The 22,338-nt window shown below is 71.5% G+C and overlaps 2 protein-coding genes across 3 annotated transcripts; one reads left to right on the top strand and one right to left on the bottom strand.

The window, feature by feature from the left end:
- Positions 1-56: 56 nt before the first annotated feature.
- Positions 57-3,352, top strand: CCNQ (cyclin Q). 2 transcript variants are annotated; one of them, XM_075490530.1, is made up of 6 exons: positions 57-194; positions 539-638; positions 722-908; positions 1,746-1,878; positions 2,816-3,037; positions 3,118-3,352. In XM_075490530.1, the coding sequence occupies exons 2-6, from the start codon at positions 545-547 to the stop codon at positions 3,286-3,288; spliced, it is 807 nt and encodes a 268-aa protein (XP_075346645.1). In that variant the 5' UTR covers positions 57-194; positions 539-544; the 3' UTR covers positions 3,289-3,352. The 2 variants fall into 2 exon arrangements, with proteins under 2 accessions (XP_075346645.1, XP_075346646.1); XM_075490531.1 differs by lacking the exon at positions 2,816-3,037.
- ATP2B3 (ATPase plasma membrane Ca2+ transporting 3) lies at positions 3,272-19,074 on the bottom strand. Its single transcript, XM_075490532.1, is given in 22 exon segments — positions 3,272-3,708; positions 5,246-5,446; positions 6,092-6,199; positions 7,675-7,886; positions 9,199-9,412; positions 9,496-9,687; positions 10,271-10,377; positions 10,543-10,630; positions 11,409-11,588; positions 12,412-12,646; positions 13,446-13,687; positions 14,395-14,637; positions 15,492-15,706; positions 15,808-15,972; positions 16,069-16,110; positions 16,571-16,699; positions 16,791-16,916; positions 17,001-17,192; positions 17,195-17,257; positions 17,962-18,177; positions 18,742-18,774; positions 18,777-19,074. Coding segments are annotated over 22 exon segments (3,717 nt in total). The 3' UTR covers positions 3,272-3,492.
- Positions 19,075-22,338: the final 3,264 nt, after the last annotated feature.

Genomic DNA, 22,338 nt, shown 5'->3' with positions numbered 1-22,338 from the left:
GGCAGGCGCGCCGCGCGCCACTGGTGGCCGGCCGCGCGCCGGCTCCGCCTCTCTCTCCCTCCCGGCCAATAGGAGCGGGCGGAGCGGCGGCGTCTGCGCGGAGGGGCCCCGCCCCCGGAAGTGCTCGGACGGCGCCGGGGCCGCCGCCGCCGCCGCCGCCGCCGCCTCCTCCGGGTCCCCGCGGCCGCCGACGGGTGAGGCGGGGCCGGGCACGTGGGCGCGTGACGTCAGGGCCGGGCGGCGCGCGGTTGCTTGGCAACGGCGGGGCGGGGGGAGGGGGCTCGGGCGCGAGGCCGTCGCCGCGGGGCGGGGGGGGCCGGTGAGGTTGGCGGCGCCGCGTGACGTCACCGCCAGGCACGCAGCCTCCTCTCATGACATCACCGCCACGTCCCGGGCGGCTCCCGCTCGCCGGCGGGGGAGGGGCCCGCCTGGCGAAGCCGCGCCGCGACGTCACGGCGCCGCCGTCGTGCGGGTGACGCGGTGCGAGGTCACCGCTGCCCGGCGTGACGTCACACATCCCCCCCCCCCCCCCCCGCAGGCCGCCATGGCGCTGGAGCCGGCGGAGGCGCGAGGGGCCTGGGCGAGCGGGGCCGAGGCCCGCGCCCGCTTCCGCGTCGCCCGCTTCATCATGGAGGCCGGTAAGCGCGCGGGGCGGCGTCGGCGTCAGCGGCGTCACCGTCGGTGTTACCGGCGTGGCGGTGACGTGGCGGTGACGCCGCAGGCGTGAAGCTGGGGCTGGGCTCGGTGGCCCTGGCCACGGCCTGCGCCGCCTTCCACCGCTTCGCCCGGGCGGTGGGCCCGGCCGCCCCCCACGACCCCCACCTGGTGGCCGCCGCCGCCCTCTTCCTGGCCGGGAAGGCCCAGGGGACCCCGCTGCGCGCCCGCGACGTCCTCAACGTGGCCCACAGGTACCGCGGGCGCCCGGCCCCCGGGGCACCCCCGCGCCCCCCCCCGGGCGCCCCAAGACCCGGCACGGGCCCCCGCGTCCTCCTGGCGCGGTGCCCCCGGGGTGCCCCCAGCCCCACCCGGGACCCCCCAAACCCCCCCCGGGACGGCTCTGTACCCACCCCGGACCCCTGGGGCACCCCAAAATCCCCCCCCGGGGCACCCCTGGACCCACCCTGGACCCCCGGGACACCCCCAAACTCCCCCCGGGCCATCCCCATACCCCCCCAGCCCCACCCTGGACCCCCGGGACACCCCAAAACTGCCCCCAGGCCATCCCCCTACCCCCCCAGCCCCACCCTGGACCCCCGGGACACCCCCAAACTCCCCCTGGGCCATCCCCCTACACCCCCAGCCCCACCCTGGACCCCCAGGACACCCCAAACTCCCCCCAGCCCCACCCTGGACTCCCAGGGCACCCCAAAACTGCCCCCGGGCCATCTCTGTACCCACCCCGAACCCCCAGAGCACCCCAACCCCCCCCCCCCCCGGACCATCTCTGTACCCACCCTGGACCCTTGGGACACCCCAAAACCCCCTGGGTCACCCCCCCAGCCCCACCCTCGACCCCTGGGGCACCCCAAAACCCCCTGGGTCATCCCCATACACCCCCCAGCCCCTATGGACCCCCAAACTCCCCCCAGGCCATCGCCGTGCCCACCCCCCCCAGCCCCCCCCGGGCTCCCAGGGCACCCCAAACCCCCCTGGCCATCCCCGCGCCCCCCCTGGACCCCCGGGACACCCCCCCCTCCCCCCCCCCCGAGGGCAGCCCCCGCCCCAGCGGCCTGGCCGTGCCCCAGGTGCCTGCACCCCGGGCAGCCCCCCCCGGGGCTGGACGGGGGGTTCTGGGGGCTGCGGGACAGCCTGCTGCAGTGCGAGCTGCTGCTGCTCCGCGTCCTGCGCTTCCGCGTCCCCGTCGCGCACCCCCACAAGGTGAGACCCCCCGGCACCCGCGGGACCCCCCCCAAACACCCGCGGGATCCCCCCCAAACACCCACAAGCTCCCTGGGACCACCCCCAGCACGCTGCAGCCCCATGGGGCCCTGGGGCACCTTTAGGACCCCCCGGACCCCAAAGGCCCTGGGGGAACCCATGGGACCCCTGGGCACCCCAAAGTCCTTGGGAGCACCTACGCCCCCCCCCCCCCCCCCCCCCCCAAAGATGCTGGGAGCACCCATGGGACCCCCCTCAACGACCCGGGTGGTTCTGGGAGCACCTCTGGGACCCCCATGGGTGTCCCCCCCCCACAGCCCTGGGGATGCGCATGGGACCCCCCCACACCCTAGGGACCCCCCCCAGCCCTAGTGACACCCATGGGACCCTCTGGGACCAACCCCCACGCCCTGGGGACACCCCTGGCACCCCCCCAGCCCTAGGGACACCCCCGGGACCCTCTGGGCCCCCTGCACACCCTGGGGACCCCCCTCAGCCCTCGGGACACCCCCCACCCCTTGGGGATGCCCTTGGGACCCCCCCCAGCCCTAGGGACACCCATGGGACCCCCCACACACCCTGGGGACCCCTTTAGCCCTTGGGACACCCCTGGGAACCCCCCCTACCCTAAGGACCCCCCTCAGCCCTCGGGACACCCATGGGACCCCCTGGGACCCCACATACACCCCTGGTTGTTGTGTCGTGTCGTCCCCCCCCCCCCCCCCCCGCCCTTGGGACACCCATGAGACCTGCTGGGACCCCCCTCAGCCCTCAGGACACCCCTGGGACCCCCCCCACCCTAAGGACCCTCCTCAGCCCTCGGGACACCCCTGGGACCCCCCCAATACCCCAGGGACCCCCCTCAGCCCTCGGGACGCCCTGGGGACACCCCCCCCCAGCCCCCGGGGCCCCCCCTGACGCCCCGTCTCGCCCCCAGTACCTGGTGCAGTACCTGCTGGCGCTGGGGCGCTGGGGGCGGCGGGGGGGCTGGGGGCACCCGCGGGTGCCGGGGGTCTCCTGGGCGCTGGTGCGGGACGGGGCGGCGGGGGGGCTGGGGCTGCGCCACCCCCCCCAGCACCTGGCCGCCGCCGCCCTCCACCTGGCCCTGGCGCTCTGCGGCCGCCCCGCCCCCCCGGGGACCCCCCCGCGCTGGTGGCAGGTAAGGGGGGGGGCCGGGGGGCGGCGGGGTCCCGGGGGGGGCGCGGGGGTGACGGGCGCTGCCCCCCCCTCCCCCCCCAGGTGCTGAGCCCGGGGCTGGGCCCCGAGGAGCTGGAGCAGATCCTGCGGGAGCTGCTGGGGCTCTACGGCCTCGACACCCAGGTGGGGGGCGAGCCCCCCCCCCCCGCCGCCTGCGGAGGGACGGACGGACGGACGGACGGACGGAGCCTCGCCCTCCCGTCAGGTGTTTAATCACCGCCGGCCCCCCGGGGGGGGCCCCGCGCGAGCCCCCCAATAAATAATTACATACAGGAAACCCGAATAAATTAAAACGCCCCCCCCCCAAGCGGGGAGGGGGCACCCCCGGGCGGGAGCGGCCCCCCCCCCGCCGCAGACAAACATGGCTTCTCGGCAGGCCCCGCCGCGCGGGCGGGGCAGGGCGGGGCCGGGCCCCCCCTAGAGCGAGGTCTCCAGGCTGTGGAGGCGGGGGGGGGCGGTGGTGGTCGCGGTTGGGGGGGCCTCGCTCTCGGCGTCGGTGTCGTCGATGAGGGGGATGTCCCGCGTGTCCCCGAAGAGCAGCTCGGGGGGGGGCCCCGAGGGGGGGCCGGGCCGGGCCTCGGGCCGCGGGGGGGGCCCCCCCAGGGAGCTACGGAAGGCCTGGACCACCCGCATCTGGGGGGGGGACGGGGGGGGTCAGCGGGGAGGGGGTCCCCCGCCGTCCCCCCCAGACACCCCCCGAGCTGTCAGGAGACCCCCCCCCAGCCCCCCCGGGTGTCCCCAACCCCCTCACACCCCTCAGGAGCCCCCCCCAGCCCCCCCGGGTGTCCCCAACCCCCTCACACCCATCAGGAGACCCCCCCCCAGCCCCCCCCCCCCCACCCTCTGGGAGTCCCAGGTTTTGGGGTGCCCCCCCCCCCCCGAAACAGGGACTGGGGGGGAGGGATGATGGGGGGGGAAAGGGGGGTCAGGGAAGGGGGGGTCCCCCAGAACAGCAGAGCTGGGGGGGGTAGGGGGATGGGGGACGGGGGGGGAGGGGTGTCTGGGGAGGGGCTAAGGGGTTGGGGGGGGGGGGGGTCCTGAGGGTTTTGGGGGTGGGGGTCTCTGATTGTTAGGGGGGTCCCGGGGGTGTCTCAGGGGGTCCCTGGTCATTGGGGGGGGTGTGTGTGTCCCTAGTCATTTGGGGGTCCCTGGGGGGGCCCTGGGGGTGTCCCGGGGGGGTCTGTAGGGGGGTCCCTGGTCACTGGGGGGGTCCTTGGGGGGGGGTCCCTGCTCATCTGGGGGTCTCGGGGGGTCCCCGGGGGGGTCCCCGCTCATCTGGGGGCCCCGGGGGCGGCTCACGGGCGGGGGTCCCGGGGGCGGCGCTGCCCTCCTGGAGGCGGGCGAGGACGGACGAGCGGCGCCGCGCGCCCCCCCGGCAGGAGCCGCGTCTCCGGAAGGTGCCGACTACGGCCATCTGCGGGAGAGAAGAGAGGGTCACGCCCGCCCGCGGGGGCTGGGGCTGCGGGGGGGGGCCGGGGCTGCCGGGGGGGGGGGCCGGGGGCTGCCGGGGCGGGGGGGGCCGGGGGCCGGGCCACCGGCGACCCCTAGGGCCAGGGGGCTCTGTGGGCGGGGCTTCACGTAGGGCCAGAGGTCAAGGGCCAGGGGGTCCAGAGGGTCAGGGGTGAAAGACCAGGGGCGAAGCATTGGAGACCTGTAGGGTCAGAGGTGAAGGGTCAGGGATCTGTAGGGTCAGAGGTGAAGGGTCAGCGGTCTGTAGGGTCAGAGGTGAAGGGTCAGCAGTCTGTAGGGTCAGAGGTGAAGGGTCAGGGATCTGTAGGGTCAGAGGTGAAGGGTCAAGGGTCTGTAGGGTCAGAGGTGAAAGGTCAGGGATCTGTAGGGTCAGAGGTGAAGGGTCAGAGGTCTGCAGGGTCGGAGGTGAAGGGTCAGAGGTCTGCAGAGTCAGAGGTGAAGGGTCAAGGGTCTGTAGGGTCAGAGGAGAAGGGTCAGAGGTCTGTAGGGTCAGAGGTGAAGGGTCAGAGGTCTGCAGGGTCAGAGGTGAAGGCTCAGAGGTCTGTAGGGTTGGGGTGAAGGGTCGGAGGTGAAGGGTCAGAGGTCTGTAGGGTCGGAGGTGAAGGGTCAGGGGTCTGTAGGGTCAGCGGGGCGGAGCCCTGGGGGTGTCCCCGGCTGCCGGGGGCTCAGGGGTCAGGGGTCAGAGGTCGGGCGCGCCCACCTGCGTCTGGATGCGGTTGAGGCCGCGCACCCAGAGCACCTGCCCCCGCCGCAGCTCCCGCTCCGCCGCGTCCTCTTCCTCCTCCTCCTCCTCCTCCTCCTCCGCCGCCGCCGCCGCCGCCTGCCGCTGCCGCCGCTGCTGTGCCGCGCCCGGCCCCGCCCCGGGGCACCGCAGCCGCCCCCCGGGCACCCCCGCCATCACCTGCCCGGGCGGGGGAGCGAGGGCACGGGGTTAATGAGGGCACGGGGGTAACGAGGGCACGGGGTTAACGAGGGCACGGGGTTAACGAGGGCACGGGGGTAACAAGGGCTCCCCAGGCGCCCGCCCCGTTGGGGTTAATGAGGGCAAGGAGGTGGCAGCTCCCGCCCTGGCAGGGGTTAACGAGGCCAAGGCCAAGCGGGGTCACGGGGTCAGCAAGGTTAACGAGGGCACGGGGTCAGCCCCGCCACTGGCACCATTAGGGGTTAACGAGGGCGGGAGGTTAATGAGCCCGGGGCACCGCCGGCCTCCTTGGGAGGTTAACGAGGTTAATGAGGGGGCAGCAGCACCATCCCCTGCCCCGTCAGGGGCAATAGCGGGGCTAACGAGGGCAGCGGGGCTAACGAGGGCAATAGCGGGGCTAACGAGGGCAATAGCGGGGCTAACGAGGGCAGCGGGGCTAACGAGGGCCCTCAGGGGCAGGGGGCAGCCAGGGCATCGCAGGGCGCGTGTGTCCCCAGACGCCTGGGTCCCCGGGGTCCCATGGGTGGGGGGGTCACCCCGGGGGGGGGCGGGGGCGATCCCGGGGGGGGGGGGGGTGGGGGTCACCCCGGGGGGGCGGGGGTCTCCCCGGGCCCCGCTCCGTACCTGCCCCCAGACGAGCTCGCCGACGCCGACGAAGAGGCACCACAGCCACTGCTCGGCGCTGAGCGGGGAGCAGCTGAAGGGCTTCCCCCCAAACTGCACGATGGCGATCTGGGGGCACGGGGGGGCTCAGCGGGGGGCGCGGGGGCCCCTCGGGGTCCCTGTGGGGTCCCCGTGGGGAGAAGAGGGTCGTGCCCCCCCCCCCCCCCAAAGTCGGGGGGGGGGGGGGGGGGGCCGGGGGTGCCCCTGCAGGGTGCCACACTCCCTGGGGGGGTCCCCACGGGTGACAGGGGTCCCTACAGGGCCCCCAGCGCTGGTGGGGGTCCCGTGCGTGGTGGGGGTCCCTACAGGATCCCTCAGGGGTCCCCATGGGTGACACAGGGGTCCCTACAGTCCCCAGGGCTGCTGGGGGTCCCCACGGGTGACAGAGGTCCCTAGAGGGTCCCCAGGGCTGCTGGGGGTCCCATGCGTGGTGGGGGTCCCTACAGGGGTCCCCATGGGTGACGGGGGTCCCTACAGGGCCCCCAGGGGTGACGGGGGTCCCTGCGGGGCCCCTCGGGGGTCCCAGGGCCCCCCACGGCCCACCTGGAGGCGGAGGCGCCCAGGACGATGGAGCAGGCGCGGGGGCTGTCGGGGGTCCCGGGGGGCCCTGGGGGCCCCCCCTCCTGCGTCTGGTGTCCCCGTGGGTCACCCCCGCAGCTGGGGGTCCCGGGGGTCCCCGCGGCCCACCTGGACGGCGAAGGTGCTTGAGATGACGGAGCAGAAGATGGGGGTCCCCGGGGGTCCCCTCCGTGCCTGGGTGTCCCCACGGGGTCACCACGGGCCCCCCGCCACGTCCGGGGGTCCCCACGGGTCCCCGCAGCCCACCTGGGTGACGAGAGTGCCCCGGACGATGGAGGGGGTGGCGGGGAGCGGGGGTCCCCACGGGCCCCTGGGGGTCCCCTCCACGCCTGGGGGGGCTTCGTGGGTCCCTTCCGCATCGGGGGGGGCTCTGTGGGTCTCTTCCACATCTGGGGGTCCCTATGGGTCCCCTCCAAGTCTGGGGCCCTGGGGGTCCCTGAGGGGTCCCCTGCAAGTCTGGGGGTCCCCCTGGGGTCTCTGTGGGTCCCCTCCACATTTGGGGGTCCCTGGGGGTCCCCGTGGGTCCCCCCCAAGTCTGGGGGTCCCTGGGGGTCCCCTCTATGTCTGGGGGTCCCTGGGGGTCCCCGTGGGTCCCCTCCAAGTCTGGGGGTCCCTGGGGGTCCCATCCACATCTGGGGGTCCCTGGTGGTCCCTACGGGTCCCCTCCAAGTCTGGGGGTCCCTGGGGGTCCCATCCACATCTGGGGGTCCCTGGTGGTCCCTACGGGTCCCCTCCAAGTCTGGGGGTCCCTGGGGGTCCCGTCCACATCTGGGGGTCCCCGTGGAGTCCCTGGGGGTCCCCTCCAAGTCTGGACACCCCCGCGGCTCCCCCAGACCTCCCCGCAGCCCACCTGGATGGCAAAGGTGCCTGGGACAACAGCGGGGGACAACAAGGTCCCCCACCCCCACCCCCCCCCCCCCGCCGCGTCCCGGGGCGTCCCCAGGCCCCCACCCGCCGCGCCCCACCTGGACGGCGAAGGTGCCCAGGACGATGGAGCAGAAGATGGGGTTGGCGAGGATGCCGTCGAAGACGTTCCTCTCGCCGTGGATCTTGCGGGCGTTGATCTCGTTGAAGAGCTGCATCATGACGAAGGTGTTGAAGATGATGGTGTAGTGCTCCGAGGGCGGCGAGTGCAGGGGGGCGTTGCGCCCGCTGTCGATGTCGAAGAAGACCTCCCCTGCGGGGGGGCCGCGTCAGCCGGGGGGGGCCATGGACACAGGGGAGGGACCGCCCACCGCAGCCAGGGGCATGGGGCCTCTCCCAACACCTCCCACGGGACGTGGGACACCCCAGGGACGTGGCCATGGGCGTGGGAGCTCTCCCAACATCTCCCACGGGACGTGGGACCACCTTGGGGACATGGTCATGGGCTGTAGGACCTCTCCCAACATCTCCCACGGGTGCCCAAGTGGGCCCATGGGACGTGGGAGCACCTTGGGGACTCAGCCAGGGGCATGGGACCTCTCCCAACATCTCCCATGGGATGTGGGACACCCCAGGGACGTGGCCATGGGCGTGGAAGCTCTCCCAACATCTCCCATGGGATGTGGGACCACCCTGGGGATGTGGCCATGGGCTGTAGGACCTCTCCCAACATCTCCTGTGGGACGTGGGACACGCCAGGGACACGGCCATGGGCGTGGAAGCTCTCCCAACATCTCCCATGGGATGTGGGACCACCCTGGGGACGTGGTCACGGGCACGTGACCTCTCCCAACATCTCCCACGGGTGCCCAAGTGGGCCCATGGGACATGGGACCACCTTGGGGACTCAGCCAGGGGCATGGGACCTCTCCCAACATCTCCCATGGGACGTGGGACACCCCAGGGACATGGCCATGGGCGTGGGAGCTCTCCCAACATCTCCCACGGGACGTGGGACCACCCTGGGGATGTGGCCATGGGCTGTAGGACCTCTCCCAACATCTTCCACGGGTGCCCAAGTGGGCCCATGGGACGTGGGAGCACCTTGGGGACTCAGCCAGGGGCATGGGACCTCTCCCAACATCTCCCACAGGACGTGGGACACCCCAGGGACGTGGCCATGGGCATGGGAGCTCTCCCAACATCTCCTGTGGGATGTGGGACCACCCTGGGGATGTGGCCATGGGCTGTAAGACCTCTCCCAACATCTCCTGTGGGACGTGGGACCCCCTTGGGGACACAGCCATGGGCTGTAGGACCTCTCCTAACATCACCCATGGGTGCCCAAGTGGGCCCATGGCATGTGGGACCACCTTGGGGACACAGCTGCAGGTGTAGGACCTCTCCCAACATCTTCCGTGGGACCACCTTGGGGACACAGCCACGGGCACGGGACCTCTCCCACCATCTCCTGTGGGCTGTAGGACCTCTCCCAACATCTCCCATGGGTGCCCAAGTGGCCCCATGGCACGTGGGACCGCCTCGGGGACACAGCCACGGGGGCGGGACCTCTCCCCACACCTCCCCGCGGTGCCCGGGCGCAGCGGGCCCCCCCGTCCACGCACCGACGAAGAGGAGGGTGAAGATGATGATGAGCTGGTAGGCGGCGTGGCCCAGGATGTTCTTCAGCATGGTGCGGGAGATGAGGGGCTTGTTGCGGCCGTAGGGCTTGCGCAGCAGCAGGGCCTCCGTGGGCGGCTCGGTGGCCAGCGCCAGCGAGGCGAAGGTGTCCATGATGAGGTTGACCCACAGCATCTGCACGGCCTTCAGCGGGGAGTCCTGCGGGGGCGGTGGGACACGCGGACGGCGTCCGTCTCCCCCTCCGCCCCCCGCCGCGGCCCCCGCCGCCCCGCGCCGCCCACCTGGGTGATGCAGGCCCCGGTGAAGGCCACCACCACGGCCACCACGTTGACGGTCAGCTGGAACTGGAGGAACTTGGAGATGCTGTCGTAGACGTTGCGGCCCCACATCACCGCCTTGACGATGCTGGAGAAGTTGTCGTCCGTCAGGATGATGTCGGACGCCTCCTTGGCCACGTCCGTCCCCGCGATGCCCTGGGGAGAGCCGAGGGTGGGCGAGGGGAGGCGGGGGGACCCCCAGGCGGGGGACGGGGGGCGGCCGGAGGGGGACGGGGAGGGTCCCCCGGGTCTCCTGGGGCAGAACAGGGCTCTGGGGGAGACGCTGGGGGTCCCCGAGATGGGGCTGGGAAGGGGTTGGGGGCCCCAGGGACCCCCCAGGATGGAGACGGGGGCAACTGGGGGGGGGGGACACACGCTGGGGCAGGAATGAGGAGGAGCCCTGCGATGACGGTCCCCTGAGGGGGATCTGGGGGGCGGAGAGGCTTTGGGGGTGCCAGGGACCCCTGGATGGGGGCAGGGAGGGTTCGGGGGTGCCGGGGACCCCCGAGGGGGGTGGGGAGGCTTTGGGCACGCCGGGGACCCCCCCGAGGGGGGTAGGGAGGGTGTGTGGGGTGCCGGGGACCCCCCGAAGGAGGCGGAGAGGGTTTAGGGGGTGCTGGGGGCTCCTGACGGGGGTGGGGAGGGTTTGGAGGTGCCGGGGACCCCCTGAGGGGGGTGGGGAGGGTCGGGGGGCGCCGGGGGCCCTGTTTGCGGGGGGGGGGGGGAGGGGGGGGGTTACCATGGCGAAGCCCACGTCGGCCTTCTTGAGCGCGGGGCCGTCGTTGGTGCCGTCCCCCGTGACGGCCACCACCTGCCGCTGGTCCCCGATGGTGCTGTCGATGATCCCTGGGGACGGGGGCGGTGGGGACCCCGACCGGCCGCTGGGCAGCGCCCCCTCCGCCCCCCGAGCCCCCTAAACACCCCCTGCCCCCCCCAAACACCCCCTAGGTGCCCCCCGCGCCCCCCCCCAAGCGGTCCCCTCGCGCCCCCGCGGCGCCCCCCGCACCCCACCTTTGACCAGGGTGTGCTTGTCGGTGGGCGACGACCGCGCCAGCACCCGCAGCTTGGGCCAGACCTTGTCGAGGCGCTCCTGCTCGATCTGGGGGGGCACGGGGGGTGAGCCCCCCGCCGCCCCCCCCCCCGTGGGGCACCCCCAAACTGTGGGGCATCCCCAAACTTTGGGATCCCCAAACTGTGGGGCATCCCCATGGGACAGGGGCCCAGCGCTCCTGTCTGCGTCCCCCCAGGGACCCCGATTCCTCCCCCCCTCAGCCCCTCCAGTCCATCCCAGTGCCCCCCAGTCATCCAGGTGTCCCCCAGTCTGTCCCAGTGCCTTCTCCCAGAGCCCCCAGTCCGTCCCAGTGCCCCCAGTCCACCCCAGGGTCTTCTCCCAGAGCCCCCAGTCCGTCCCAGGGTCTTCTGCCAGAGCCCCCAGTCCGTCCCAGTGCCCCCAGTCCATCCCAGGGTCTTCTCCCAGAGCCCCCAGTCTGACCCCGTGCCCCCAGTCCGCCCCAGGGTCTTCTCCCAGAGCCGCCAGTCCGTCCCAGTGCCTTCTCCCAGTGCCCCCAGTCCACCCCAGTGCCCCCAGTCCGCCCCAGGGTCTTCTCCCAGAGCCCCCAGTCCACCCCAGTGCCCCCAGTCCGCCCCAGTGCCTTCTCCCAGAACCCCCAGTCCATCCCAGGGTCTTCTCCCAGAGCCCCCAGTCTGACCCAGTGCCCCCAGTCCACCCCAGTGCCCCCAGTCCACCCCAGGGTCTTCTCCCAGAGCCCCCAGTCCGTCCCAGTGCCTTCTCCCAGTGCCCCCAGTCCACCCCAGTGCCCCCAGCCCGTCCCAGTGCCCCCAGTCCGCCCCAGGGCGTCGCCCCGGTGCCGCCGTACCTCCCCCTTCTCGTTGCGGATGCGGCGGTTGAACTCCCTCCCCTCCAGGCAGAGCCAGTCCTCGCCGGCGGGCAGGATGCCGCACTTGGCCGCGATGGCCCGCGCCGTGTTCAGGTTGTCCCCCGTCACCATCCGCACCGTGATCCCGGCGCGCTGGCACTTCCGGATGGCCTCGGGCACCTGCGGGACCCCGGGCAGTCCGGCACCCCCCAGCGCGTCCCGCCCCGTCCCCAAGTCCCCGAGGCGTCCCCGTCCTGCGTCCCCCGTCCCACGCGTGTCCCATGTCCCCCCCGTCCCTGCGTCCCCCATCCTCTGTCCCCGCGTCCTCCGCGTGTCCTCGTGCCCCTCTGCAGCCACCCGCTGCCCCGTGTCCCCCCCATCCCCCCCATCCTCCGTGCGTCCCCGTGTCCCCACGCCCCCCCACCCTCACGTCCCCCATGTGTCCCCCGTCCAACGTGCCGTGACCCCGTGCCCTCTGCGCGTCCCCACGTTCCCTGTCCCCTCCACGCGCTGCGTCCCCACGTCCCCCCAGCCTCCCCGTCCCCACGTCCTCCACGTGTCCCCGCATCCCCCGTCCCCTCCACGTGCCCTGTGTCCCCATGTCCCCCCCAGCCTCCCCGTCCCCACGTCCTCCGCGTGTCCCCGCATCCCCCGTCCCCTCCACGTGCCCCATGTCCCCGTGTCCCCCCCAGCCTCCCCGTCCCCACGTCCTCCACGTGTCCCCGCATCCCCGTCCCCTCCACGTGCCCCATGTCCCCGTGTCCCCCCCAGCCTCCCCGTCCCCACGTCCTCCGCGTGTCCCCGCATCCCCCGTCCCCTCCACGTGCCCCGTGTCCCCGTGTCCCCCCCAGCCTCCCCGTCCCCACGTCCTCCGCGTGTCCCCGCATCCCCCGTCCCCTCCACGTGCCCCATGTCCCCGTGTCCCCCCCAGCCTCCCCATCCCCACGTCCCCCGTGTGTCCCCATGCCCCCCGTCCCCCCCAACACGCCCCCCGTCCCCGCACCTCGGGACGCACGGGGTCCTCGATGCCGACGACGGCGATGCAGGTGAGCTCGCCCACGATGGCGGCCTCGTCGTCCCAGGGGGGCTCGGGGACGGGGGGGAAGTCGCGGAAGGCCAGGACCAGGGTGCGCAGCCCGGCCGCCGCCATCGGCTCCACCACCTTCCGCACCACGTCCTCCCGGTCCCGCGGCCCGAAGGCCCGCGCCTCCCCGCCGCCCCCCAGGATGGCGCAGCACCTGCAGGCGCCGGGGGGTCCGTGGGGTGGCCCCCCAGCGTCCCCGTGAGCCGGCGGCCCCGGGGAGCTTCAGGGGGGCCCCTCGGCAGCGCGGGAGGATCCCGGGGGCGTCTCGGGGGGCTGCCCCGAGCGTTCCCGGGGCGTTACAGGGGCACTTCGGGGGTGCAGGGGGCACTTTTGGGGTGTAGGACCCCCCTCGCTGCGCAGGAGGATCTCGGAGGCCCCTCGCGGGGTGTCCCCGAGCGTCCCCGTCCCAGGGGTGTCCCTGGGGGGGGTTTGGGGACACAGCCCCCCTCACGTGCGCAGGAGGACCTCGGAGGCCCCTCGCGGGGTGTCCCCGAGCGTCCCCGTCCCAGGGGTGTCCCTGGGGGGGGGTTTGGGGACGCAGCCCCCCTCACGTGCGCAGGAGGACCTCGGAGGCCCCTCGCGGGGTGTCCCCAAGCGTCCCCGTCCCAGGGGTGTCCCTGGGGGGGGGTTTGGGGACGCAGCCCCCCTCACGTGCGCAGGAGGATCTCGGAGGCCCCTCGCGGGGTGTCCCCGAGCGTCCCTGTCCCAGGGGTGTCCCTGGGGGGGGGTTTGGGGACGCAGCCCCCCTCACGTGCGCAGGAGGACCTCGGAGGCCCCTCGCGGGGTGTCCCTGAGCGTCCCTGTCCCAGGGGTGCCCCCGGGAGGGGGGGTTTGGGGACGCAGCCCCCCTCACGTGCGCAGAAGGATCTCGGAGGCCCCTCGCGGGGTGTCCCCGAGCGTCCCCGTCCCAGGGGTGTCCCTGGGGGGGGGTTTGGGGACGCAGCCCCCCTCACCTGCGCAGGAGGATCTCGGAAGCGCCCTTGCTGTAGAGGCGGAAGCCGCCGGCGGGCAGGCGGGTGACGGTGCTCATGGACTTGCGGACGGAGTTGAAGGTGTAGACCTTGTGCAGCCGCTCCTCGGGGACCTGCGCCCGCACCGCCTCGTAGTCCCGCCGCAGCGCCAGCACCAGCCCCAGCAGCGCGCACTCCGTCTTGTTCCCCACCTGCCGCGGCAGCCCCCCCGCCGTCTCGGGGGGCTGGGGGCCGTGCGGGGCGGGGAGGGGGCAAGGGGGGACAGATACGGGGTGGCAGGGGCGGTTGGGGCAGGTAGGGGGGGAGAGGGGCAGGTTTGGGGTCCGGGGTGGATATGGGGGTCACGGGGAGAGAGATGGGGGTCGGGGGGGTGGATACAAGGGTTGGGGGGAAAGATATGGGGCAGCGGGGGTGGATACGGGGGTTGGGGGGCAGATACGGGGCAGCGGGGGTGGATACGGGGGGCGGGGGGCAGATATGGGGTGGCAGGAGTGGATACAGGGGTTGGGGGGCAGGTATAGGGCAGCAGGGGTGGGTATGGGGATCAGAGGGGCAGATATGGGGCAGCAGGGGTGCATATGGGGATCAGGGGGGCAGATGTGGGGCAGCAGGAGCGGGTATGGGGGGCAGATATAGGGCAGCAAGGGTGGGTAGGGGGGGCAGGGGGGCAGATATAGGGTGGCGGGGACGGATACAGGGGTTGGGGGGCAGACACGGGGGGAGGGGGCGAAGAAGGGCCATTAGGGGCAGACAGCAGAGAGTGGAGTCAAACAGGGGTCCCAGGGGACGTCGAGCGACCCCCCCCTCCCCCCAGCGTCTCAGCCCCCCGAGGGGTGCAGAGCCCCCCAGCTTCGGGCTCGACACCCCCCAAGGGTCTCGGCTCCGCCGGGGGTCCCGGCCGAGCCCCCCCGGGCTGTCCCCCGCCCCTCACCAGGATCTTGGTGGTGTAGGCGCTGTTGATGGCGATGGCCTGGACGAGGAGGTCGAGGGTGCGGGGGGCGATGCCGGCGGGGTCGGGGGGGGCGCGGAAGTGGGTGTCCCCCAGGAAGGCCTGCACCACCGTCATGCGGTTGGTGGTGAGCGTCCCCGTCTTGTCGGAGCAGATGGCCGTGGCGTTGCCCATCGTCTCGCAGGCGTCCAGGTGTCGCACCAGGTTGTTGTCCCGCATCATTTTCTGGGGGGGGCGGGGAGGGGGAGATGGGGGTGTGTGTGGGGGGGGTGCTGGGGGGGTGGGGGGCACCCAGCAGCACCCCGGTGTGGGGGGAGCCCAGGGGGAGGCGGCGGGGGCAGGGGCAGAGGGCTGGGAGGGGAGGGAGGGGCAGAGGCAGAGGAGGGACGGAGGGGAGGGCGCGTGGGTGGAAGGACAGAGGTCTGAGAATGGACAGGCGGAGGGGCAGACGGACAGACAAGGGCAGACGGACAGAGCCGGGGCAGATAGACAGGTCAAGGGCAGACGGACAGACCCAGGGGCAGACGGACAGACAAGGGCAGACGGACAGAGCCAGGGGCAGACGGACAGACCCCGGGGAGCTTGGAGGAGAGGCAGAGGCATGGGGAAATGGACGGATGGACGTGGAGGACAGACAGACAGAGGGAATGGGGGACGCATGGCGGATCTCGGAGGAGAGACAGGACTGGAGAGGACGGAGGGGGGGTTGAAGGGACAGAGGGACGGATCCACGGTGGGAGGGACGAGCCCCAGGGATGGACGGAGGAAGGGACGGGGGAGCAGACGGACAGAAGAGCTTGGAGACAGACACAGAGACGGGGAAGATGGCGGGGAGCTTGGAGCACAGACAGAGAGACGGATGGACAAATGGACAAGCTTTGAGGAGAGAAGGCACGGAGGAGCGAAGGGCGGAAGAGCCGGAGCACAGGCAGACAGAAGGACGGAGAGGAGCAGAAGCTTGGAGGACAGACAGAGGGACGGATCCGTGCTGGGACAGAGGGATGGAGGAGCTCCGAGGACAGACAAGCCCAGCGGACGGACAGACAGGCGGATGGAGCGGGGCGCCGGGAGGGCCTGACCTTGACGGAGTAGGCGAGGGAGATGGTGACGGCCAGCGGCAGCCCCTCGGGGACGGCCACCACCAGCACGGTGACGCCGATGATGAAGAACTTGACCCAGTACTGGACGTAGACGGGGGTGCACTCGGCCAGCCAGGGCCGGCCCTCCACCACGAAGGTCTCGATGACGAAGTAGAGCACCAGGATGATCACCGTCACCGCCGACATCACCAGCCCTGCCGCACAGCGCCCTCAGGCACCCGCCGGCGGGGCGGGGGTGACGCGGGGGGCCGTCCCCGCCCCCGCCCCGGGGGGACCCCGGCGTCCGGGCGCCCACCTGCCTTGCCGATCTGCACGGCCAGCTTGGTGAGCTTGCCCTGCAGCACCGACTTCTCCTTCTTGGGGCCGCTGCTCCGCTTCCGCTCCCGCTCCTCCACGTCCCCCCCCTCCGCGCTCTTCAGCGGCTGCATCTCCATCGCCACCGCCCCGTCCTGCTTCTTGGCTGGGGACACCCACACGGCCCCGTCGGCGGGGAGGGGGACGCGCGGGGGGGGTCGGGTCTGGGCGCGTCCCCCCCCGCCCCAGGACCCCGGCGCACCTTTGCTCTGCAGGTTCTCCACCGCGCCGTCCTGGGGCTTCCCTGCGGCAGAAGGACGGACGGCGCCGGCGTCAGACGGGACGGGGCACGAGGGGGGGAGGACGGGGCTGGGGACCCCCCGGCGCCCCCCACGGCACCCCGAGCGGGGACGAGCCGAGGCCGGGGGAAGGGCTCGGCTCCGTCCGGGGACGCCGAGACCCCCTGGAGAGGCTGCGGGCGGGGGGAGACGAACCCTGGGTGGCCAGAGCCCACCGGGGGCCGCTCGGGACCGAGGGCGACCGCGCGCGGAGGAGACCTCGGCCAGCCGGACCCAGCGCGGAGCCGCCGCGGACCGGGAGAGGAGCGGGACGGGCTCTGGAGCCCAGCCCACGGCCGACGCGGAGTCGCTCCGCGCCCAGCCCGCGGGGACGCGGCCGCGAGGGGACGAGCCCGCGGGGACGCGGCCGCGAGGGACGGCGGGACGGACGCGGGGACGGAGGGAGGGGGGCGGGCGGGCACCCACCTTTCTTCTCCTTCTTCTCCTCCTCCTCCTCCCCGCCGGCGCCCAGCAAGGTGAAGATGATGCCGCTCTGCGAGTTGACCCCCACGGCCGTCACCACCATCTTCCCCGAGCCCTCCATGACGTGGGTGCCTGCGCGGGGGGGACGCGGGGGGGATGCGGGGGGGTGTCACAGCGGGGCCCCCCAGCCCCCCCGAACGCCCCCGGCCGCCCCCCGTCTCACCCGAGAGCAGCATGGGGTCCTTGTCGACCGCCTTGCGGACGTGGTCGGACTCCCCCGTCAGCGCGCTCTCGTCGATCTTCAGGTCGTTGCCTTGGATCAGGATGCCGTCGGCCGGCAGCAGGTCACCTGCGAGGGGGGCCGCGTCACCCCGCCGGGCCCGCGTCCCCCCGCCGTCGGGGCCGCCAGAGCCCCCCGCGTCAGGGCACTCACCGTACTTGACCTGGGCGACGTCGCCCACCACCAGCTCGGCGACGGGGACCTGGGCCTGGCGGCCGTGGCGCACGACGGCGAAGCGCTGCTCCTGCTCGATGCGGCTCTGCAGCCCCCGGAACTGGCGCTCCTTGCTCCAGTCGTTGAAGGCGGTGACGAGGACGACGCAGGCCACCGACAGCAGGATGGCCGCCCCTCGATCCAGCCCGCCTCCGCCTCCCCCTCGTCCTCCGCGCCCCCCGAGGCGTGGCCGCAGACTGCGTGGGGGGACGTCAGGCCACCGGCGGGGGACGGCGTGGGGACACGGGGACGGCATCAGGATGGGGACACGGGGGACGTGGGGACGGCATCGGACCAGGGATGGGGACACGGGGACATCGGGATGGGAACAGAGGCGTGGGGGATGGCATCGGAGGGGGACACGGGGGACGTGGGACGGCATCGGACCAGGGATGGGGACACGGGGACAACATCGGGATGGGAACAGAGGCGTGGGGATGGCATCGGGAGGGGGACACGGGGATGGCATTGGGAGGGGGACACGGGGACGGCATCGGGATGGGGACACGGGGATGTGGGGATGACACCGGGGTGGCAACACGGTGGATGGGGGGACAGCATCAGCCCACAGATGGGGACGTGCGGACGGCGTCAGGCCAGGGAGGGGACACGGAGGACGCAGGAGCGACGTCAGGCCAGGATGGGGACGGGACGACGTGGGGATGGCGTCGGCACAGGGACGGGGACGCGGCGATGGGGCACAACTGAAGGACAGGGACAGAGGGGACGCGGGGACGGGGTGAACCGAGGGACGGGGACGCAGGGACACGGTCGGACGGGGCCAGGGGACGGCGGGGTGGGGTGGGACCAAGGGACGCGATGGGGAAGCGGGGACAGCGTCCTCCGTCCCCCGCCGCAGGGGTCCCCCCCAGCCCCCCCCCCCGCCACCGGCGCCCCCCACCTTCGGTGTCCCCGCTGGGGGGGGCGTAGAAGGAGAGCCCCAGGGAGACGACGGCGGCCACCTCGAGGATGATGAGGGTGACGTCCTGCAGCGCCTCCCACACCAGCTCCGCGAAGGTCTTGGGGCGCTTCGGGGGGATCCAGTTCTGGCCGAAGACCTGGCGCCGCCGCTCCAGCTCCGCCGCCCCTCCGACAGCCCTGGGGGACGCCCGGACGCCTGGGTCCCCCCACGTGGGGGGTGTCCCCAGCCCCCCGCCCCGGCCCCCCTCGCCCCTGCTGGGGTGCCCCGGGATCCCGGGGGGGGGGGGGGGGGGGGGCGCCTGGAGGACAATGAGACCCCTGGGAGGGTGGTCCTTGGGGGTCCCTGAGGGGTCCCAGGGGACTGGGATGGGGGGGTCTCCGGGGGGGTCCGTAGAGGACTCTGGGTGTCCCGGGGGACAGGCGGGTCCCTAGAGGGACAGAGAGGACTCGGGGGGTCCCAGGAGGTTTCTGGGGGGGTCCCTGGTGGTTCCCCAGGACAGTGGGATCTCCTGGGGGGTCCTGGGGCACAGGGGGGTCCCTGAAGGGTCCCAGGGAGTGTGTGTGTGGGGGGGGTCCCTGGGAGGTCTCTAGAGGCTGAGGCGGTCTCTGGGGGTGCCTAGATGCCGGGGAGACCTCTCGGGGTCCCTGAGGGGTCCCCAGGGGATGGGGAGGTCTCTGGGGGTCCCTGAGGGGTCCCTGGGGGGTCCCCAGGGGACGGGGAGGTCTCGGGGGGTCCCTGAGGGTCCTGGGGCGGCGTTACCGTCGGTGGGGGAGGTGCGGAGGCGGCGGCAGAGCCGTGGACGTCCCCGTAGGCCTCCTGCACCTTCAGCAGGGCCTCGGCGCCGCGCAGCTCCATCAGCGCCCGCAGCTCCGCCAGGCTGCAGCCGAAGCCCCCCCCGGGGCCGGCCTCCCCCGCGCTGTTGGCCAGGTCCCCATGGCGCCGGCGGCCTGCGGGGACGGGGACGCGGCACGATGGGGGGGGGGGGGGGGGGCGTGAAAGGGACGGGGCGGCGGGGGGCGGCGGCGCGGGGGGCAGGGACGCGGCACGGGGTGGGGACGTGAGGGGAGCGCTGGGGACACGGCTCGGGGACATCGTTGTCGGGGGCTGGGGACGGCCCTGGGACGCGGGGCTTGGGGACGGCAGCGGGGGCTTAGGGACATCGTTAGGCGCAAGGGACGTGGCTTGCAGATGGCGTTGGGGGCTCGGGGACAGTGTTGGGGACACCGCTGAGGCTTTGGGACATCGTTAGGGCAAGGGGCATCGTCAGGGAGACGGAACACAGCTTGGGGACAGCGTTGAGGGCTTCGGGACGTCGTTAGGGGCAAGGGACACTGTTGGGTGGTGGGGACATCGTTAGGACAAAGGACACAGAATACAACTTGGGACGTCATCAGGGACAAATGACATTGTTGCAGACATCATTAGTGACAAGGGACGTCACCGGAGACGCGCAACGCAACTTCAGAACGTCATTAGGGACAAGGGACATCATTGGGGACACAAACGTGAGTTAGGAACCGCCTTGGGGACAAGCAACACTGCCAGGGACATAGAATGTGATTTGGGGACGGCATCAGGGACACAGGACACGACTCGGGGACATCGTTAGGGACAAGGGACATCATTGGGGACATCATTAGGGACGTGGGGCGTGACTTGGAGACATCATTAGCGACCAGGGACACCGTGGGCGACATCGCTGGGACAAGGGACATCACTGGGGACATCGCTCGGGACATGTGATGCAACTTGGAGACATCATTAGGGACAAGGGTATCACTAGGAGCAGGGACATGACTTGTGGGCATTAGTGACCAGGGACACCATGGGGGACATCATTAGGGATAAGGGATGTTGTTGGGGACACCACTGGGGACACGGGACGTGACTTGGAGGCATCATTATGGACCAAAGCACCACGAGGAACATCGTTAGGGACAAGGCACGTCACTGAGGACACAGGATGCGACTCGAGGACATCATTAGGGACATGGTGCATCATTAGGGACAGTGGACATGACTTGGGGACATCATTAGAGACCTGAACATCATTAGGGACAGGGGACGTGACTGGCAACACCGTTAGGGACCAGGGGCATCGTTAGGGACAGGGGACGTGGCTCGGGACATCGTTAGGGACCAGGGGCATCGTTAGGACAGGGGACGTGACTCGGGACATTGTTGGGGACGAGGAGCATTGTTAGGGACAGGGGATGTGACTCGGGGACATTGTTGGGGACGAGGAGCATTGTTAGGGACAGGGGATGTGACTCGTTGTTAGGGACAGGGGATGTGACTCGGAGACATCGTTAGGGACCAGGGCATCGTTAGGGACAGCGGATGTGACTCGGAGACATCGTTAGGGACCAGGGGCATCGATAGGGACAGAGGACGTGGCTCGGGGACATCGTTAGGGACCAGAGCATCATTAGGGACAGGGCACGTGACTCGGGGACATCGTTAGGGACCAGGGGCATCGTTAGGGACAGGGGACGTGGCTCAGGGACATCGTTAGGGACCAGGGGCATCGTTAGGGACAGGGAATGTGGCTCGGGGACATCGTTAGGGACCAGGGGCACCGTTAGGGACAGGGGACGTGGCTCGGGGACATCGTTAGGGACCAGGGCATCGTTAGGGACAGGGCACGTGGCTCGGGGACATCATTAGGGACCAGGGGCATCGTTAGGGACAGCGGATGTGGCTTGGGGACATCGTTAGGGACCAGGGGCACCGTTAGGGACAGGGGACGTGGCTCGGGGACATCGTTAGGGACCAGGGGCATCGTTAGGGACAGGGCACGTGGCTCGGGGACATCGCTGGGGCCCAGGGGCACCGCCGGGGGTCTCTCACCTGCTCAGCGGTGACGGTGGCGGTGACGGTGGCGGTGGCGGGGCCCCGGGGGGGTCATGCCGGGGGGCCCCTCCTGGCTGGTCGCTCGCCCCCGCGGGGGGGCCAGGCCATGGACGGCGCCGGGGTCAGGGGCGGCCGCCCCCCCTGCCCGGGCCACACCTGGGGACACGGGCGTCACCCACCGCCCAGCACGGACCCGCCGCTCCGCTGCCCCCCGGCCCCAGCAAAGCCCTGCCCCTGCCTACGCACCGGCTCCTCCCAGTCCCCCAGTAACCCCCAGCTTCCCCAGTCCCCCAGAAGCTGCGAGCCCCCCAGCTCTCCCGGTAACTCCCAGTTCCCCCAGCGATCCGTTCCCCCAGCAAACCCCGCGCACTCCCACAGCTCCCAACGCCCTCAGCAACTCCCAGTAGCTCCCAGTCCCCCCAGCAAATCCCAGTACCTCCCAGTCACCCAGTAACTTCTGGTCTTCTCTGAAAGACTCTTTTCCTCCAGTTCCCCCAATCCAATCCGCCGTTCCCAGCAACTCCAGTTCTCCCAGCAACTCCCGCTCCATAACCCCTCGATCACTCCCAATTTTCTCAGAAAGTTCCCAGTAACTCCCAGTGTACCCAGTAACTCCCAGTCTTCTTGCATTCTCTCTTTCCAGTTACCCCAGTAACTCCTGGTCCACAACTCGCTCAGTAAATCCCAGTAACTCCCAGCTCCCCCAGTAAATCCTAGTTGCTCCAGTTACCCCAGTAACTCCTGGTCCACAACTCCCTCAGTAAATCCCAGTAACTCCCAGCTCCCCCAGTAAATCCTAGTCGCTCCCAGTTACCCCAGTAACTCCTAGTCCACAACTCGCTCAGTAAATCCCAGTAACTCCCAGTTCCCCCAGTAAAGCCCCGTAAATCCCAGTTCCTCCCAGTAACTCTTGGTCCACAACTCCCTCAGTAAATCCCAGTAAATCCCAGCTCCCCCAGTAAATCCTAGTCGCTCCCAGTTACCCCAGTAACTCCTGGTCCACAACTTGCTCAATAAATCCCAGTAACTCCCAGTTCCCCCAGTAAATCCCCGTAACTCCCAGTTCCCCCCAGTAACTCCCGGTCCACAACTCCCTCAGTAAATCCCACTAACTCCCAGTTCCCCAGTAAAGCCCCGTAAGTCCCAGTTCCCCCCAGTAACTCCTGGTCCACAACTCCCTCTGTAAATCCAGTAACTCCCAGTTCCCCCAGTAAAGCCCCGTAAGTCCCAGTTCCCCCCAGTAACTCTTGGTCCACAACTCCCTCAGTAAATCCCAGTAACTCCCAGTTCCCCCAGTAAAGCCCTGTAACTCCCAGTTCCCCCAGTAACTCCTGGTCCACAACTCCCTCAGTAAATCCCAGTAACTGCCAGTTCCTCCAGTAAATCCCAGTTGCTCCCAGTTCCCCCCAGCTGCTCCCATTCCACAACTCGCTCAGTAAATCCCAGTAACTCCCAGTTCCCCCAGTAACTCCCGGTCCACAACTCGCTCAGTAAATCCCAGTC

The sequence above is a fragment of the Mycteria americana genome, unplaced genomic scaffold, assembly GCF_035582795.1.
Source record: "Mycteria americana isolate JAX WOST 10 ecotype Jacksonville Zoo and Gardens unplaced genomic scaffold, USCA_MyAme_1.0 Scaffold_74, whole genome shotgun sequence".
Classification (NCBI taxonomy): domain Eukaryota; kingdom Metazoa; phylum Chordata; class Aves; order Ciconiiformes; family Ciconiidae; genus Mycteria; species Mycteria americana.
This window is presented reverse-complemented; position numbering and strand designations above follow the sequence as displayed.

Coding starts and splice junctions, on each gene's coding strand:
- CCNQ (XM_075490530.1), top strand. CDS start 545: ATGGCGCTGGAGCCGGCGGAGGCGCGAGGGGCCTGGGCGAGCGGGGCC. Junction 909..1,745: donor GTCCTCAACGTGGCCCACAG/GTACCGCGGGCG, acceptor GCCGTGCCCCAG/GTGCCTGCACCCCGGGCAGC. Junction 1,879..2,815: donor CCGTCGCGCACCCCCACAAG/GTGAGACCCCCC, acceptor TCTCGCCCCCAG/TACCTGGTGCAGTACCTGCT.